Consider the following 16575-nt stretch of genomic DNA (forward strand, 5'->3'; position numbering starts at 1 on the left):
TAATATTTACTATATACAATAATGAATTTTATATATTTTTACATGAGATGACCACTTTGGTTGTAAGATTCGGTTGTATTTATTAAAACCTAGACATTTTAAATGAGTAACTGTGTGTTGACTGTGTGTTGAGCAGCACCTTTACGGCTGCTGTTGGCTGCTATCTGCAGCAGTTTCCTGATGACGTCAGGTGTGTAAACCTTAAAGTCTGCGTAAACGAGGGCGCCTCTTGCCGGGTGCGGTGGCGCGCGCCTGTAATCCAAGCTACCGGGAGGCTGAGTCTGGCGGATCGTTTGAGCTCAGGAGCTCTGAGCTGCAGCGGACTATGCCGATCGGGTGTCCGCACTAAGTTCGGTATCGATATGGTGCTCCTGGGGGAGCTCGGGACCACCAGGTCGCCTAAGGAGGGGTGCACCGGCCCAGGTCGGAAACGGAGCAGGTCAAAGCCCCCGTGCCGCTCAGTAGTGGGATCGCGCCTGTGAATAGACGCTGTAGTGCAGCCTGAGTAATACAGCGGGACCCAGTCTTTTTACGCTCTTTCTCCTCTCCACAGAAATATACACACACTCACACATCACGTTTTTACAGCTTATAAAAGCGTCAAACACGGTCTCTCTGTCCTCTCGTTCCATTGAAAACCACCGCTGTTTGTTGGTCCAACAGCGCCTCCAACTGGAGGGGAGTAGCAATGACCATCACTGCAAATTCAAAGAGACGGTGAACTTTTTTTTTCTTTCAGTGATTGACTTTGATGAACACGCAGGACTGGACTGGGACTGTAGCATCCAATCGAACTGAGAAGGCCAGAACTGATGGTTGTTGAATGACCTTTATTATTCCTTGCCGTGTATCAGACAACGAACCAACGTAAGAGCTAGACAAACAAATGAAACAATTACCATATTATTCATGTACAGCATCTTAACCGCTCATTACGCTGGTCTAACCGTTATCTATTAAACTATATAATACATATTATGCATTTCAACTTGCTCAAATTAAATCTTATACATTACAAACCTTGTTCCCCTGTCGACTGTAGCTAGAACCATTTGTCTTCGTACAATTTAACTATATCCCTCTCTCCCTTTTCTCCGTTAGCATTAATTTTTCACCTTCTTCCGTCTTTCTGCACATCAAGCCGTTTACCGTTAAAACATTCACTTCCGGTCCCACAGGAAGTTACCAAAACAAAAGCACAAACGTTACATTACGTGAATGTGGGCCAGCTTTACACATCCGCCGCTACACTCCCACCAAATTATTTGCTGTTACAAACAAATAAAACACAAATAATTTCTAAACAGGTAACTTAACAATGATAATACCTTTGTATATGCAACAACAAATTCTCATCGCATTTTAACTGCTTAGTGCATCTTGTTTTTCACAACTTTCCAGCAGTAGAACCAACTTATGAACTGGGCGTTCCACTGTAGACATCTTATGCAAACGTTCACCCTTTTTACTAAGGTTTCTGTCTGCAAAGGTTACTTTGACCTTTCTCACAAGTCCATCTTCGTCTGTTATGGTGTCCACAACCCTACCAAGTCTCCATTGGGATCGTGGCAGTATTTCTTCCTTGTCCATCACTATGTCACCTACTTGCATATTCCTTTTAACAACATGCCATCTCTGCCGGACCCTGATGTTGTGCAGATATTCTCCCTTCCATCTGCTCCAAAATTGCTCCGTTAGGTATTGCACCTGACGCCATTGCTTCCGGGCGTACAGATCCTCTTTAACAAACTGTCCTGGAGGAGGCAAGGCTGTTGTGGTCTTCATAGTTAGGAGATGATTTGGAGTTATTGGTTTCAAACTGTTTGGATCATTGAGATTGTCTGTCGTCAATGGGCGGCTGTTTACTATTGCAGCTGCTTCATAGAGAAAGGTTCTGAGCGATGAATCGGTGAGTCGTCTCTTTGCGAGAGCGAGCGTGGCGTTGAGGACGTTTCTCACAGTCCGAATTTGTCGTTCCCATACTCCACCTGCGTGGCTAGCATGGGGTGTGTTAAACACAAAATCACATTGTTTTTCAGATAGAAAGGTTGTCAGTTTTTCAGTGTCTATTTCATTCAGTGCTGCACACAGTTCATTTTTGGCACCTACAAAGTTAGTACCTCGATCACATTTTATTTGTCTGACAGAGCCTCTCAGAGCTATAAAGCACCTTAGTCCATTAATGAAAGCGTCCGTAGTCAGGTCTTCTAACATTTCTACGTGTACTGCTCGTAAATAGAAACAAATGAAAAGGAGAGCGTACCTTTTGTTTTCTTTTCTTGCTTGTTTGGTTAGGAACGGGCCGAAAACATCCATACCACAATATGTGAAAGGCGGAGAATGCTCGACTCTTTCTGTGGGGAGATCTTTCATTTTTTGTCCTTCCACAGCTCTCCTTAGTCTCCGACATGTCACACACTGACGGATGTAGTCTGATACTGTTTGACTTAGCTTGGGAATCCAATAACCGCTGGACCGTATTTCGTTCATTGTGAAGCTCTTTCCTTGATGATTTATTCTTTCGTGACAGTGAGCGATTATGAGTTTTGTAGTATGATGGTCTCTTGGAATGACAGTTGGATGTTTGAATGTGTTAGGAAGCGATGAGTGTTGTAGCCTTCCTCCCACCTTGAGCACATTGTCTTCGTCCAAGAAAGGATCCAACTTGTAAATTTTGTTGCTCTCATGTAGTGCCTTTCCTTTGCTTAATGTCTTTATCTCATCTGAAAATGTTAGTCCTTGTAGGTTTTTGATAATCACCATTTCAGCGTTTTGTCTTTCAGTTACAGTGCTGAGTGACTTTGATTTGTCTCTGAGTAGGAACCGCTTGAGACGTGCTATGGCACTGACAGCATGTGACCAGGATGAGAACCTTGTGAGACGGTCACAGAGACTCCTGTGTTCTGTAGTTTGGCTGTTGAGTGTTTGCACTTTTCTCACCTCTGGATCTCCCACCAAAAGTTCAATAGACTCTTTAGTTGGAAGATTTAACTTCCTTTCCCATAAGAACTGAGGGCCTGTGAGCCAGTTTGATGATAGCAGCTCTGCTACTGATGTGCCCCTTGAAGCTATGTCAGCAGGGTTTTCACCCGTTGGTACATAGAACCATTGCTGTGGTGCGGTATCGTTACGTATTTTTTGCACTCTATTGGCAATGAATGTGTGGAAGCGTCTTGCTTCATTGCTAATGTACCCCAGCGTGACCTTTGAATCTGTCCAAAAGAACTCTTCCACATTGTCATAGGGTAACTCTTCCTTTAGCATGCTGCTTACTGTGATTGATACTGCAGCTGCAGTCAACTCCAGCCTCGGAATTGTGGTAACCTTTGTTGGAGAGACTCGAGCTTTGCCCATTACAAAACTACAGTGTACCTCTTTGTTTTTGTTTATCAGTCTTAGGTAAGTGCATTGTCCATATCCTGTCGTACTTGCATCAGAAAAGTGGTGCAATTCTCTTTTTACCACATCTCCAAACGATGCAGGAACATAACATCTGTTTATCTGCAACCTTTTCAGGTTGTGTAGATCTTCTTTCCAGCACTGCCATTGCGGGTTGAGATGTTCAGGAAGTGGATCGTCCCAGTCTGTACCTTGGCGGCACATTTCCTGCAGGATTCTTTTGCCGTTAAGAACGTACGGAGCAATGAAACCCAACGGGTCGAATATTGCTGCGACTGTGGACAAGATGCTGCGTCTGGTTGGGGGTTGATCCTTTACAGCTTTGTTGAATGTAAAACAATCCTTTTCTATGTTCCAATACATCCCGAGTGCTCTTTCTGTTTGTGATTCGCTGAATGTCAAGTCCCTTGTTTTTGTGTCTGTTGCATGTTCTGAAGCAGGAATGTCTTTGAGTGCAACACTGTTGTTAGACACAAACTTATGTAACCTTAGCCCACCTTTCGCACATAGCTCACGTGCTTCTCTTGTGAGTTGTGCAGCGTCTTTCACGGTCTCAACGCTTGTTACCCCATCATCGACATAGAAGTCTCTGGTTATAAACTGTGCCGCTACGGGGTACTTGGAGCTGTTCTCTTTGGCTAAACGTTTAAATCCGTAATTTGCACAACCAGATGATGAAACAGCACCAAAGAGATGTACGGTCATTCGATAAGCTTGAGGTGGTTTGCTCATGTCTCCTCCTTTCCACCATAGAAAGCGTAGGTAGTCGCGATCGTTCGTGTCGACTTTGAATTGGTGGAACATTTTTTCAATGTCGCACATTAGCGCTACCTGATGTTGTCGGAAGCGGACGAGCACGCCGATCAAGTTGTTTATCATGTCGGGGCCATTTAGTAAATGGTCGTTGAGACAGGTACCCTTGTGTCTGGCTGAACAGTCGAACACCACACGTAACCGTTCTGGTTTCTTTGGGTGATAGATGCCGTGGTGTGGTATGTACCATGTCTCGCCTTCAGGTCCATTATCATCGGTCTCTTCGGCGTCGCCCCTTTGTATGATGTCATTCATATATGTGACATAGTCTCTTCTGTATTTTTCATCGCGCGTTAGTTTACGTTTGAGCTGATTGAGTCTGCTCTCGGCGAGTTGTCTGTTATCTGGCATTTGTGGCCTTTCCTTAAATGGCAATGGCATTTCGTAATGTCCCCTTTCTGTTTGTGTTATGCCTTGTTCAAGTTTCTCGAGAAACCTAAGGTCGTCTTGAGACACCCTCTTTTCGTTTATTTCGTCTTCTTTAAAGTCCCTTTCTAGTGCACGTATTGCATCTGCGGGAGTACATGGAGGCATTTCTTTAACAATTATTCTGTGACAGAGACTCCTTGTTGTCTCTGATGCACTGCATGGCACTGAGTTGCCAACTATGCTCCATCCTAAATCAGTTTGGATGGCATATGGCTCATTGTCTTTACCTAAGAGTACTTGTCTAGGCGCCAGAGCTTGGGGACAAGTATAACCAATCAGGAGACTCACCTCACAACTGAGGAGCGGTGGGATCTCATCTACAATGGACGACAAATGGCTCCACAGTTTTGCCGTGTCACATGTTGGTATGTGTTCTCTATTTGCAGGTATGTAGTCCTTTGTGTAAGCAGTTGGGAGCCTTAGCACTGTTGCTGAATTGTAACCTCTCACTAGAAGATCACACACCTTTCCGCTGCTTACTACTGCATTTTTACCCATCATCGTGGTTAGTCTGAGTTTCACAGGGCACACATTTGCTTGCAGTTTCTGTGTTACATCCTGATCTATAAAAACAGTGTCGCTCTGCGTGTCTAGTAGCGCATAGACTAGTTTTTCCCTTTGTGGATTAGCAGCCGTTGAGACCCATACTGGGACTATCATGGAGGTGCTGACTGTGTGTTCTGCTCTAGCGACGTTTAACGCTATGGCTGTTGCACTTTCAGGTGAGTTCCCTTGTGTTGCGTTGTCTATACTCACTTGAGCTTGCTTTTCTCTTTGCAGACTAATGCTGTAGTTCTCATCGTGAAGACAGGTCGGGTGTCTCTTAGAGCAGGTTTCACAAGTGAGGCGCCGTTTGCAGTCCTTAGCACTATGACCTTGCTTTAAACAACCATAACAATGTTTATTGTCCTTTACATGTTTCTTTTTCATTTCCAGGGTCATTTGCAGAAAGTTTGGGCACTTTATAAGTGGATGCAACTCTTGGCACAGTGTGCATGAAGAACTGTTGTATATTTTAGTCTTTGCATCTCTTTCAGTTGTGTTAATGTTAAATACACTTGCCTTGTTTCTTTTGACTTCTCTTGTGTTTCTTTTGTCATCATTTATTTCCGTGGAGCGAAGTGCATGTATGGAAGTGACTGGGTTGCATGCTACTTCTGCTTCAAGTGAGAGAAAGGAGGCAAATTCACTGAAGCTGGGGAATTCACCACCGTCCATGAGTGTCTTTGTTACATGCCTGTTCCATCTTGTGTTTATCCAGTCTGGCAATTTATGCAACAGTTTCTGATTTTCTTCACAGTCATTGAGTATTTGCAGTCCTTTCACGTGAGGCATAGCAAGTGTGCATGCATTCACAAAATCAGCAAAGTTCCTTAGCCCATCAGCATCTCTCGACTGTATTTTAGGCCAACTAGATAACTTCTCTCTAAATGCCCTTTGTAGCACGAAAGGCTGGCCATACCTTTGGTTTAACTTTGCCCAAGCATCGTTATACGCTTCTTCATCATTTCTGAAGAAAGTCCCTTCAAGGCACTTGCGAGCTGAGCCAGTTACATACCTTTTCAGATAGTACAGTTTATCTGCTGCTGACATGCCAGTTTGTTCAATAAGTGACATGAAAGTGGATTTCCATTCAATAAATTTTATTGGCTCACCACTAAACATCGTTGGTTCTGGCGTGGGGAGTCTATTTATTCTTATGCTGTCTTGTACCGCCTGTGCAAGCTGGCTGACACTAGGAGGGGTTGTTGGCGCCGGTATGGAGTATGATGGTACAGTGTGTTTGGGTGTGTGCTCTGGGTTCACCTTTTCCATCTTAACTGAATATGCATCATCAAGTTGCGACAACTCTCTGTTGTAGGCGTCCAACCTGGCGCGAGCGGCTTCCACCTCCCTTTCGGCTTTCAGGCGTTCCAACTCTGATGTTTGAACTGCCATTTGTTTCTTATGCTCCTCTTCTAGAGCCTTTATCTTTTCCTTCTGTCTTTGTTCCTCTTGTACAATCTTGTACTCTGCCTCCTTTGCTGCTAGTTCTGCTGCTGCCTCTGCTCGTTTTGAAGCAAGATGTGAGGCTGAAGACAGTTGGCTACGTTTCGATGCTGCAGTTGAACCATAGATGGATTGGGCATAATCATGTTCTAATAGTCTGCGTAGACGTTTTCTTTCATATTCTCCATCAAAATCTCCATCTACACCGCTTATTCTTTCCAGGATGACTTTCACGATGTCATGAGTAACTGCTTCACATGCATCGGTTTTTCTTCGTATGTCCGATGAAGGTGCAATGTGACTTCTCATTTCAGTGTACAGCTTTAGCAGTTCATCTTTTCTTTGCTCTACATCATCTGCAAGATCTGCCATTTCTTTCTCTGAAATGTCCAACTTTAATCTTTCTCTTGTTTCTCGCACTCGTATTTTCCATTGTTCATAAAGAGTTAATAGTCTTTTTTCTTTTTTACTTCTCTCTTCTTTCTGATAAGTTAGCATTTTTTCGGTTGGCACCTTGGCTCTTTCTGAACGTCTTGGAATCGCGGAGTCACTTTGAGCTTTATCTTGTGGCTCATTTAATATTTGTTCTTTGTTTGCAAACTGTTCATTAATGTCTTCTTCTAAATCCTCCATTTTAACTTTATTTTCCTTAAGCCTTTCACCGTTTTATTCTCTGACCTGCTTCTGCCATCTGCTGGACGTTGTGGGAATTGCCGTTAAACCTTGAGCCCTCGTGGTGTAGCAAAATGGCGGCGGTCAAGCTCTTACTGTAGCATCCAATCGAACTGAGAAGGCCAGAACTGATGGTTGTTGAATGACCTTTATTATTCCTTGCCGTGTATCAGACAACGAACCAACGTAAGAGCTAGACAAACAAATGAAACAATTACCATATTATTCATGTACAGCATCTTAACCGCTCATTACGCTGGTCTAACCGTTATCTATTAAACTATATAATACATATTATGCATTTCAACTTGCTCAAATTAAATCTTATACATTACAAACCTTGTTCCCCTGTCGACTGTAGCTAGAACCATTTGTCTTCGTACAATTTAACTATATCCCTCTCTCCCTTTTCTCCGTTAGCATTAATTTTTCACCTTCTTCCGTCTTTCTGCACATCAAGCCGTTTACCGTTAAAACATTCACTTCCGGTCCCACAGGAAGTTACCAAAACAAAAGCACAAACGTTACATTACGTGAATGTGGGCCAGCTTTACACATCCGCCGCTACAGGGACAAAAAAATCAGCCCGGGCATTTTGACTAGAGAACAGCCCACCAGGAATTACAGGAAAAGCCATAAAGCCTCTGAATGAAAACAAATGCTGTTGTGGCAGTGATGTACGCTGTCCTGTTGGTATATATGTGTCAATCTAATAAACTTAAACCTACACCATCCTCCCTATTCTGGTATTTTAAACAGTACTTACCGGAAATATCAAACAACCTAATCAATAATTACATATACCTAACTAGCAGAGTTGCCAACTCCCAGCAAAAATAGGGAACCGCCCCCCACCCTCCGCCTAATGATGCTTAATCAACGTAATCGACTTTAATTTATTGCCAGGGTAAAACAAATGTAGCATCCCTGGCTGAATGATGGTCTCTTATACTGATGCTTCACAGAGGTTTTATTGGAAATGTTTTTATTGAAACATTCAGTGAAGACACCGTAAGAGCTAGGAGCAAAACAAAACCAGCAATATTAATACCATAAGATCAAAGGAAACAAATTTCTCCTGCTCACATATAGCATATACATCAAATTTACATCACTCAATTCATTGTATCACCTCACTAACTTACCACTACACATAAAGGTCAAGTTCAAGGTTAACAATATAAACTCTATTAAACGACATTTTGATTGCATGTAACTTATTCCGTTAAAGGAAACATTAACAAACCTTGTGCCACTGTCAGCCAGGTACTAATTGGCAAAGTAAACGTACATATTTTTCACTTTAAGGCACACTATTTTACCATATCCTAAAAGAAACGTTACTAACAGCCCTTTAACGGTTTTGTGCCAGTTTCCTGTTTCAAAATAAAAGCATGGATTTCAAAATAAAACCGAAGTGCCTTTCAAACAAACGTAAAAATATTTACAAATTTAAAGGTCATTTACACTCCCACCAAATCATGAGTGTTTTAACAAAAGGGAGAACCATAACACGAATGATTTTTAAAAACGAATGACCTTAACCACAAGGCCTTTTACATAACGAAAACAAAGAATTATCCATGCATGAGCCTGCAGGTAATGTCCACAAGTCTTCATACAATAAAGGGTATAGTCGTTGTCTTAGACAGCCTCTAAAAGCAAGATCAGTTTCTGAATGGGCCGTTCAACAATGGATGGCTTGCCAGAACATTGACCCTCCCTTTTCATTTTCTGGTCTCCAAGACGAATCTTAACTTTCCTCACAAGCCCATCTTTATCAGCGACTGTTTCTTCAACTCTGGCTAATCTCCACTCGTTCCGTGGCAGATCATCCATCCTTTCGATGACTATGTCACCAACTTTCAGATTCCTTCTAGAAATATGCCAACGTTGTCTAGTGGCAATATTAGAGAGATACTCTCTTCTCCAGCGGTTCCAGAATTGCTCTGCTAGATACTGGATATGACGCCATCTCTTACGAGCATACATGTCTTCTCTGATGAACGTCCCGGGAGGTGGTAAGGCTCCAGTGGGTTTCATAGTGAGTAGGTGATTAGGAGTCAGCGGTTCTGGACCATTTGGATCATTCAGGTTATCCACAGTGAGTGGACGGCTGTTCACAATAGACATTGCTTCGTAAAACAATGTCCTCAAACAGGCATCATCTAATCTTCCAGGTGAGAGTGAAAGAGTGGACCGAAGTACATTTCTTACTGTTCTGATCTGTCTCTCCCAGACACCTCCAACATGGCTTGAATGGGGAGCATTCATAATGAAGTCGCACTGCCTCTCAGCCAAGAATGCAGTCAGACGATTGACATCCATCTGTTTCAGCGCATTATACATTTCATTCTTAGCTCCAATTGCTTCCTTGGTCACATCTTATTTGTCGTACTGCTCCTCTTATGGAAACAAAACATCGGAGGCCATTAATGAAGGCATCTGCTGACATATCATTCACCATTTCAATGTGAATTGCTCTACAACAAAGGCATGTGAAAAGCAGACCATAACGCTTATTCACCTTACGCCCTTGCTTTGTAAAAAATGGCCCAAAACAGTCCATTCCGCAATAAGTGAAAGGTGGAGATGGATCCACCCGCTCAGATGGCAGGTCTGCCATTCGTTGCTCTTCCACTGATCCCCTGAGTTTCCTGCATTTGACACACTGATGCACATAAGATGCAACAGCTCTGTTCATTCCTGGGATCCAGTATCCATTTGATCTGATCTCGTTGATGGTTATACCCCTTCCTTGGTGTTTAACCTGTTCATGATGATGAGCTATTATCATCCTCGTTATGTGGTGGTCCTTTGGAATGATCATTGGATGTTTCTGAGAGGCAGGGAGAGATGCATTTTTCAGTCTTCCTCCCACCTTGAGGATTCCATCTTTGTCAAGAAAGGCATCCAATCGAAACAGTTTACTCTGCCGTGAAAGTTGTAAGCCATTACTAAGTAGCTGGATCTCATCTCGATACACTCGTCTCTGTAAATCTCTTATAATGATGCGCTGTGCAACCTCTCGCTCCTGAACTGTGCTGTGGCTTGTTGACTTGTCACTCTTGGTTCGGCGAAGAAGTCGCGCAACAGCTTGTTTGACCTTACACCATGAAGAAAACTTTGACAAGCGGTCTGAAAGAGTCACTTGTTCTGCAGACTCCAAATTTAGTGCTTGAACCCTTTTAACTTCAGGGTCCCCAACTGGGATTTCTGGGATTACCTCTACCTCTGGTGATACCTCTTTCTCCCATAAGAACTTGGGTCCAGTAAACCAGTTCGATGTCAGAAGCTTGCTTGCACTAGAACCTCTCGAAGCAAGGTCTGCAGGATTCTTGTCAGTAGAAACATATCGCCACTGCTGAGGAGTTGTACTGAGATGTATTTTCTGAATCCTATTTGATACAAATGTGTGGAAGCGACGTGACTCGTTGTTAATGTACCCCAGTACAACCTTGGAGTCTGTCCAGAAGTATTCATCAATCCCTGAAATTCCCAGTTCTTCCTTTAGAGTATTGCTTGCTGCAACTGATACAACAGCAGCAGTCAGTTCTAACCTGGGGATGGTCACAGCTTTGATTGGAGCAACTCTGGACTTTGCCATAATCAGAGCACAATGAACAGTTCCATTTCCATTCACATGTCTCAAATATGAGCACTGGCCATAACCATACGTGCTTGCATCAGAGAAGTGATGTAGCTCTCTCTTTGTGACCTTTCCAAAGTCAGCTGGTACATAGCATCGGGGTATGGTGATTTTATCCAAATTTGCCAGATCACTCTTCCAGGATCTCCAGACTGGTTGCAGTTTACTGATGAGTGGGTCATCCCAACCTGTACCATGCCTACACATTTCTTGAAGAACCCTTTTCCCAGTTAGCAGGAAAGGAGCAATAAGCCCAAGTGGGTCATAAAGAGAGGCAACAGTGGATAGTATACCACGCCTGGTTTCTGGTTGGTCCTTCAAACGGGCATGAAACCTGAAACTGTCTGACTCAATGTGCCAGTGGATTCCTAAGGCTCTTTCCAGGGATGAATCACTAAAGGCAAGATCAAGAGCCTTTACTTCAGTGGCACGCTCAGATGGTGCTATACTCTCAAGCACCTTCGCATTGTTACACACAAATTTGTGTAGTCGCAGACCACCCATAGCACAGAGCCTTTGGGCTTCTTTTGCAAGCTGAATAGCCTCATCTACATCTGCTATGCTTGTGACACCATCATCCACATAGAAGTCCCTCATAATGAATTGGGAGCCCAGAGGAAACAGGCTCTCGTTCTCCTTAGCGAGATGTTTCAACCCATAGTTGGCACATCCCGGTGAAGATGCAGCACCGAAAAGGTGAACTTTCATACGGAATTCCTGTGGCTCCACACTGAAGTTCCCATCCTTCCACCACAGGAAACGTAGGTAGTCTCTATCCGCTTCGCGCACATGAAACTGATGAAACATCCTTTCGATGTCGCACATCAGAGCAACATGGTTCTGTCGAAATCTGATAAGAACACCAGTTAGAGTATTTGTCAAATCTGGGCCCGACAGGAGATGATCATGTAAAATTATGATATTATTTTATGCCATGTTATACCCCTAATTAAAGATTGTGAAGTATTATGTAGTTTTAGTTTGCATTATTCTCCTGAATTAGAAGAAGCTGATAACTATTGCATTAGTTAAACTGATTTGCATTACATTAAATTGCTGACTTGTTGTGAATGAATGATATTGTTTTATGATGCATTATATTGCTGAGTTATAAGAAATACTGTTCGCAGAAGGTTATTGTCTAATTTGTCTGAGTAGAAGAGAACAGAGTGTACTGGAGTTTTCTGCCCCATTTCAGCAGGAGCAGATAAACAGGGAGCCAAGGTCGTAGCTTAGGCGCTGTGTGAGAGAGAGCATGTGAATGTTTAGGCTTTTTATGATAAGGTGGAGGCACCAGAGGTTATAAAAGTTTGAGCAATGCTCCACCATTTTGAGATTTTGAGGCTGTCTGCATCAGTGTCCATCTCCCACGTGTGTGATCATTAAATCATCGTTTGACTCAACCCGGCCGGACCAGTGTTGTTATTGTGGTTTTTTCTCTTGTCTCCATCCCCAATATTTTGAACCTTAACAATCATTTAGGCAAGTTCCCTTGTACTTAGCCGAGCAATCAAAAACCACTCTGAGCTTCTCTGGTTTTTTGGTATGATAAACTCCGTGGTGTGGAATATACCATGTTTCACCTTCCTTCTCTTCACAGAGAACTTCTTCAGCATCATTGTTTTTAATTACCTCATTCAAAAACGTTACGTAGTGAGTCTTGTAGTTCTTGTTGTTCAGCAGCTTTCGTTTGAGATGGTTGAGCCAGATGATAGCTAACTGCTTGTTGTTGGGAAGGTAGGGTCTCTCTTTAAAAGGGAGAGGCATCTCATAGTGACCATGGGCGTTCATGTAAATGCTTTCCTTTAGCATATTGAGGAAGAGGATGTCATCTTGAGACACTGTTCTGCTGTCCTTGCTGATGTCCTTAAAGTCAGACTCAAGTACTTTAATGGCATCGGATGGCGTCACTGGAGGAAGCTCTTTGACAGTTACTCTATGGCATATGTTGGCGACAGGAGGAGATTCAAGGTGAGGTGGTGAGCAGCCTATGATGCTCCATCCTAGGTCTGTGCGGACTGCATAAGGTTCATTATCTCTTCCTAGGATGACCTGTCTTGGTGCTAGTGCCTGTGAGCAGTTATAACCTATTAGAAGACCAACTTCACAGTCTAAATGTGGTGGAATATCATCTGCTATTGCTTTGAGATGATTCCAATGCCTCGCCGTTTCACTGGTAGGAATGTGCCTTCGATTCACTGGTATGCAGTCTTTGGTATAGGCAGGAGGGAGATCAATGTGATTTGTGGAGGTATAGCCACGCACTCTGAGACCTGAGACTCTTTCACTGTGTGTTACTGTGTCCTTTCCGATCATGGTGGTTAGCTTTAGCCTTACAGGATAGGTCTTGGTTGTCAAGCTACGACTAACATCTTCATCAATAAACACAGTGTCACTCTGGGTGTCAAGCAGAGCATAGACAAGCCTTTCTATTCCTGGGTTGTTGGAAGAGGAAACCCAGACTGGCAAAATCATGGATGTAGTTGTAGATGTGTGCTCAGTCTCTGTATTGAGAGACAATGTCGTAACTGCTTCGTCTGTATTCTGATTAGAGGCTAACACAGCATTCATGTTGGAATATCTGTCGTCATGAAGGCAAGTTGGGTGTCGTCCCTTACAGATATCACATAAGTGTCTGTGGCGGCAGTCTTTAACATTATGGCCTGGTTTCAGACAACCATAGCAGAGTTTGTTTTCCCTTACATACTTTCTTTTCTCTTCCAGAGGCGTTCCTTTAAACTCTGGACAACTATGTAGGCGGTGTTTGTTATCATGACAGAATGTACAAGGGGGCTTTAAGCTTGTCTTGGATGGTACATTCTTCTCATTCTCTGTAAGTGTCTGTGTATGGAGAACAGTAGATTTATTTTTCCTTTCTTTCAGATGATGTTTCTCTGCAGGTAAGTCTGATAAACGTAATACATGGAGGGAAGTTACTGGGTTACAGGCAATCTCTGCTTCTAATGACATGAAGTTGACAAAGTCCTGAAAGGCTGGAAATTCCTGTCTGTCCTTCATAAACTGGGTCACCTTGCGGTTCCACCTTGAAGCTGCCCAATCAGGTAACTTTTGGACCAGCTTTTGATTCTCTTCACAGTCATTCAGAATGTCCAGCCCTTTAATATGAGGCATGGCTTGCTGACATGCATGTAGGAAGTCGGCGAATGCTCTGAGTTGTTCTGCATCCTTTGAGTGGATCTTTGGCCAGCTAGCTAGTTTTTCTCTGAAAGCTCTCTGCAAGACGAATGGTTGACCGTACCTGCTATTAAGGCGATCCCATGCATCCTTATACGCTTCATCATCCTCCCTGTAAAAGATACCATCAAGTGTCTTTCGTGCAGGACCTCCCACATATCTTCTCAAGTAATGCAGTTTGTCAGCTGAACATATGTTCCTTTTATCTATGAGGGATATGAATGAAGATTTCCATTCAATGAACTGGATTGGGTCGCCGGTGAATACAGGTGGCTCTGGCATTGGAAGTCTGTTCATGGCTATGCTGTCTTGTACTGCTTGAGCTAAGTGGGACACATCTGTCTGTGGAGGTGAAGCTGGAAATCTTATGAGATGCTGAACTGGAGCCAGAGACACAGCTTGATGTGGGTGCATATGTTCCTGGTTCCTTAGTTTGCTGTTAGCAGAGCACAAGCTGCCCTCCTGCATTACATCTTGGTTGTAAATTGACAATCTTGCTCGTGCTGCTCTTATATCCTTTTCAGCCCTTAGTCTTTCTAGTTCATGTTTTTGAGCTTCAAGATCCCTTTTCTGTTGCTCTACTAAGAGCTGGATCCTTTCCTTTTGTTTTCCTTCCGCCAATAACAACTCATATTCTGCTTCCTTTGCTGCTAATTCTGCTGCAGCATCTGCTCTTTTTACTGCGACAATGGAGTCTATAGTGTGTTGACTTGGAGGTGAAACTGTGGATCCATATATGGAATGAGCATAGTCTCTGTTAAGGAGCTCACGAAGGCGTTCTTTGACTGCTTCACTATCATAGTCTTCGTCTATGCCTGATATTCTTTCATATGCAATTTTAATAATGTCCTTTGTTACGGCCTCACATGCATCAACACGACGTCTCGTTTCACTGGATGGTGTGAGGTGATCTCTGATTTGTACATAAATGTCCGTAATATCATTCATGCATTTCTCTAAGATATCAATGAGAGCTGCGATTTCACTTTCTGGAATGTCTAGCTTTAGCTGATTTCTTGCCTTACGTGCCTGGATCTTCCATTGATCATAAAGGTGCATGAGCCGCTTCTCCCTTTTGTATGCCTCCTCTCTCTGAAATGTAAGCATCTTCTCCGTGGGATTTCTTGGGCGATCAGATCTGCGAAGTTCCTCATCCTTGCTTGCTTGACAGATGTCTTTTATTTGATCTGAGCCTTCTGCTTCTGCAGTTAATATCTGAGATGCTTCCATTTTGAGCGAGTGTCACATTTAGACCATCACAATGAATCCCTCTTCTTTCATCATAGACTTTGGCAGTCAGGTGAAACTCGTGAGGCTGAAGCTCTTACTGTAGCATCCCTGGCTGAATGATGGTCTCTTATACTGATGCTTCACAGAGGTTTTATTGGAAATGTTTTTATTGAAACTAGAGATGGCACGATACCACTTTTTTATGTCCGATACGGATACCGATATCATAAATTTGGATATCTGCCGATACCGATATGAATCCGATATAGTGTTTTTTAATCAACAAAACTGTTTTTTAAAATATCTTGCTGCATTTTGCAAGTCTGCAAGTTCATACTCAAGTTTAAAACAACAACTACACTAAAGCTATTCTGTTATACCTGTATACAAAAAAAATATTTCATAGTTCAGCAATACTGATCAATCTAATAAACTTAGACCTACACCATCCTCCCTATTCTGGTATTTTAAAGAGTACTTAGCGTAAATATTAAGCAACCTAACTAATAGGGTTCCAACTCCCAGCAACAACAAAATTAAATAAATAAAAAATAGGGAACCACCCCTCACGCGCCACCTCATGATGCTTAATCGACGTAATCAACCTTAATTTGATGCAGTGTGAAAAAAAATGCACAGAAATCAATTATTTTTCAAGAAATATTAAATAGATTCAACATCTTTCTTCAACAAAATTGCAGACTGCACAGATGGTACCTTCCCAAAGTAAAAAGTACTATAGCTTACTAGGGTATATATATTAGACTTAATAGTTACTATATACAGTAACTGACTTCTATTCATTTTACATCAAATTAAAACTTTGGGTGTCAGATAATTATTTATTAAAAGCTCGACATTTTAAATGAGAATAAGAAAGAAAAGTATGTCTTTGTGCCCCCTTTTCCCAGTTAATGTCCTATCGGCCCCCCTGGCTAAACTTTGCTAGATCCGCCCCTGCACAGTTACCAGCGTCAGCTACGTAGAAAAAGATCCTCGAGTAGAAAGTAATATTAAATACATTCTAACAACAGCTGATCAAGCTTAAACGTGCTGCTGTTGTTCAGCCGCTGGTTTCCTCTTTCTGGCGCAAAGTGGACCAAAAACAAACGAGAGACAGACTCACGACAGAAAAGCCGATCAGCTGATTTAAGCAGTTTCACGATTGAAGTAGCAGCAGGAGAGCGAGAGGCAGTCGC

The 16575-nt window shown here is 42.7% G+C and overlaps 2 protein-coding genes across 4 annotated transcripts; both read right to left on the reverse strand.

Annotated features, from left to right (window-relative positions):
• Positions 1-223: 223 nt before the first annotated feature.
• Positions 224-7875, reverse strand: LOC113034891 (uncharacterized). 3 transcript variants are annotated; one of them, XM_026190042.1, is made up of 3 exons: positions 7642-7875; positions 5398-7495; positions 224-874 (listed from the first exon to the last, which is right to left on the reverse strand). In XM_026190042.1, the coding sequence occupies exons 2-3, from the start codon at positions 7261-7263 to the stop codon at positions 851-853; spliced, it is 1890 nt and encodes a 629-aa protein (XP_026045827.1). In that variant the 5' UTR covers positions 7264-7495; positions 7642-7875; the 3' UTR covers positions 224-850. The 3 variants fall into 3 exon arrangements, with proteins under 3 accessions (XP_026045827.1, XP_026045825.1, XP_026045826.1); XM_026190040.1 differs by having other exon boundaries at positions 226-874; positions 2264-7495; XM_026190041.1 differs by lacking the exon at positions 7642-7875 and having other exon boundaries at positions 226-874; positions 2264-7633.
• A 1782-nt stretch (positions 7876-9657) lies between these two features.
• Positions 9658-15546, reverse strand: LOC113034890 (uncharacterized). Its single transcript, XM_026190039.1, has 2 exons — positions 12430-15546; positions 9658-11859 (listed from the first exon to the last, which is right to left on the reverse strand). Exons 1-2 carry the CDS (start codon positions 15374-15376, stop codon positions 9659-9661), a joined length of 5148 nt encoding a protein of 1715 aa, XP_026045824.1. The 5' UTR covers positions 15377-15546; the 3' UTR covers position 9658.
• Between the last annotated feature and the right edge of the window lie 1029 nt (positions 15547-16575).

This window comes from Astatotilapia calliptera, chromosome 13 (genome assembly GCF_900246225.1).
Source record: "Astatotilapia calliptera chromosome 13, fAstCal1.2, whole genome shotgun sequence".
In the NCBI taxonomy this organism is placed as follows: Eukaryota; Metazoa; Chordata; class Actinopteri; order Cichliformes; family Cichlidae; genus Astatotilapia; species Astatotilapia calliptera.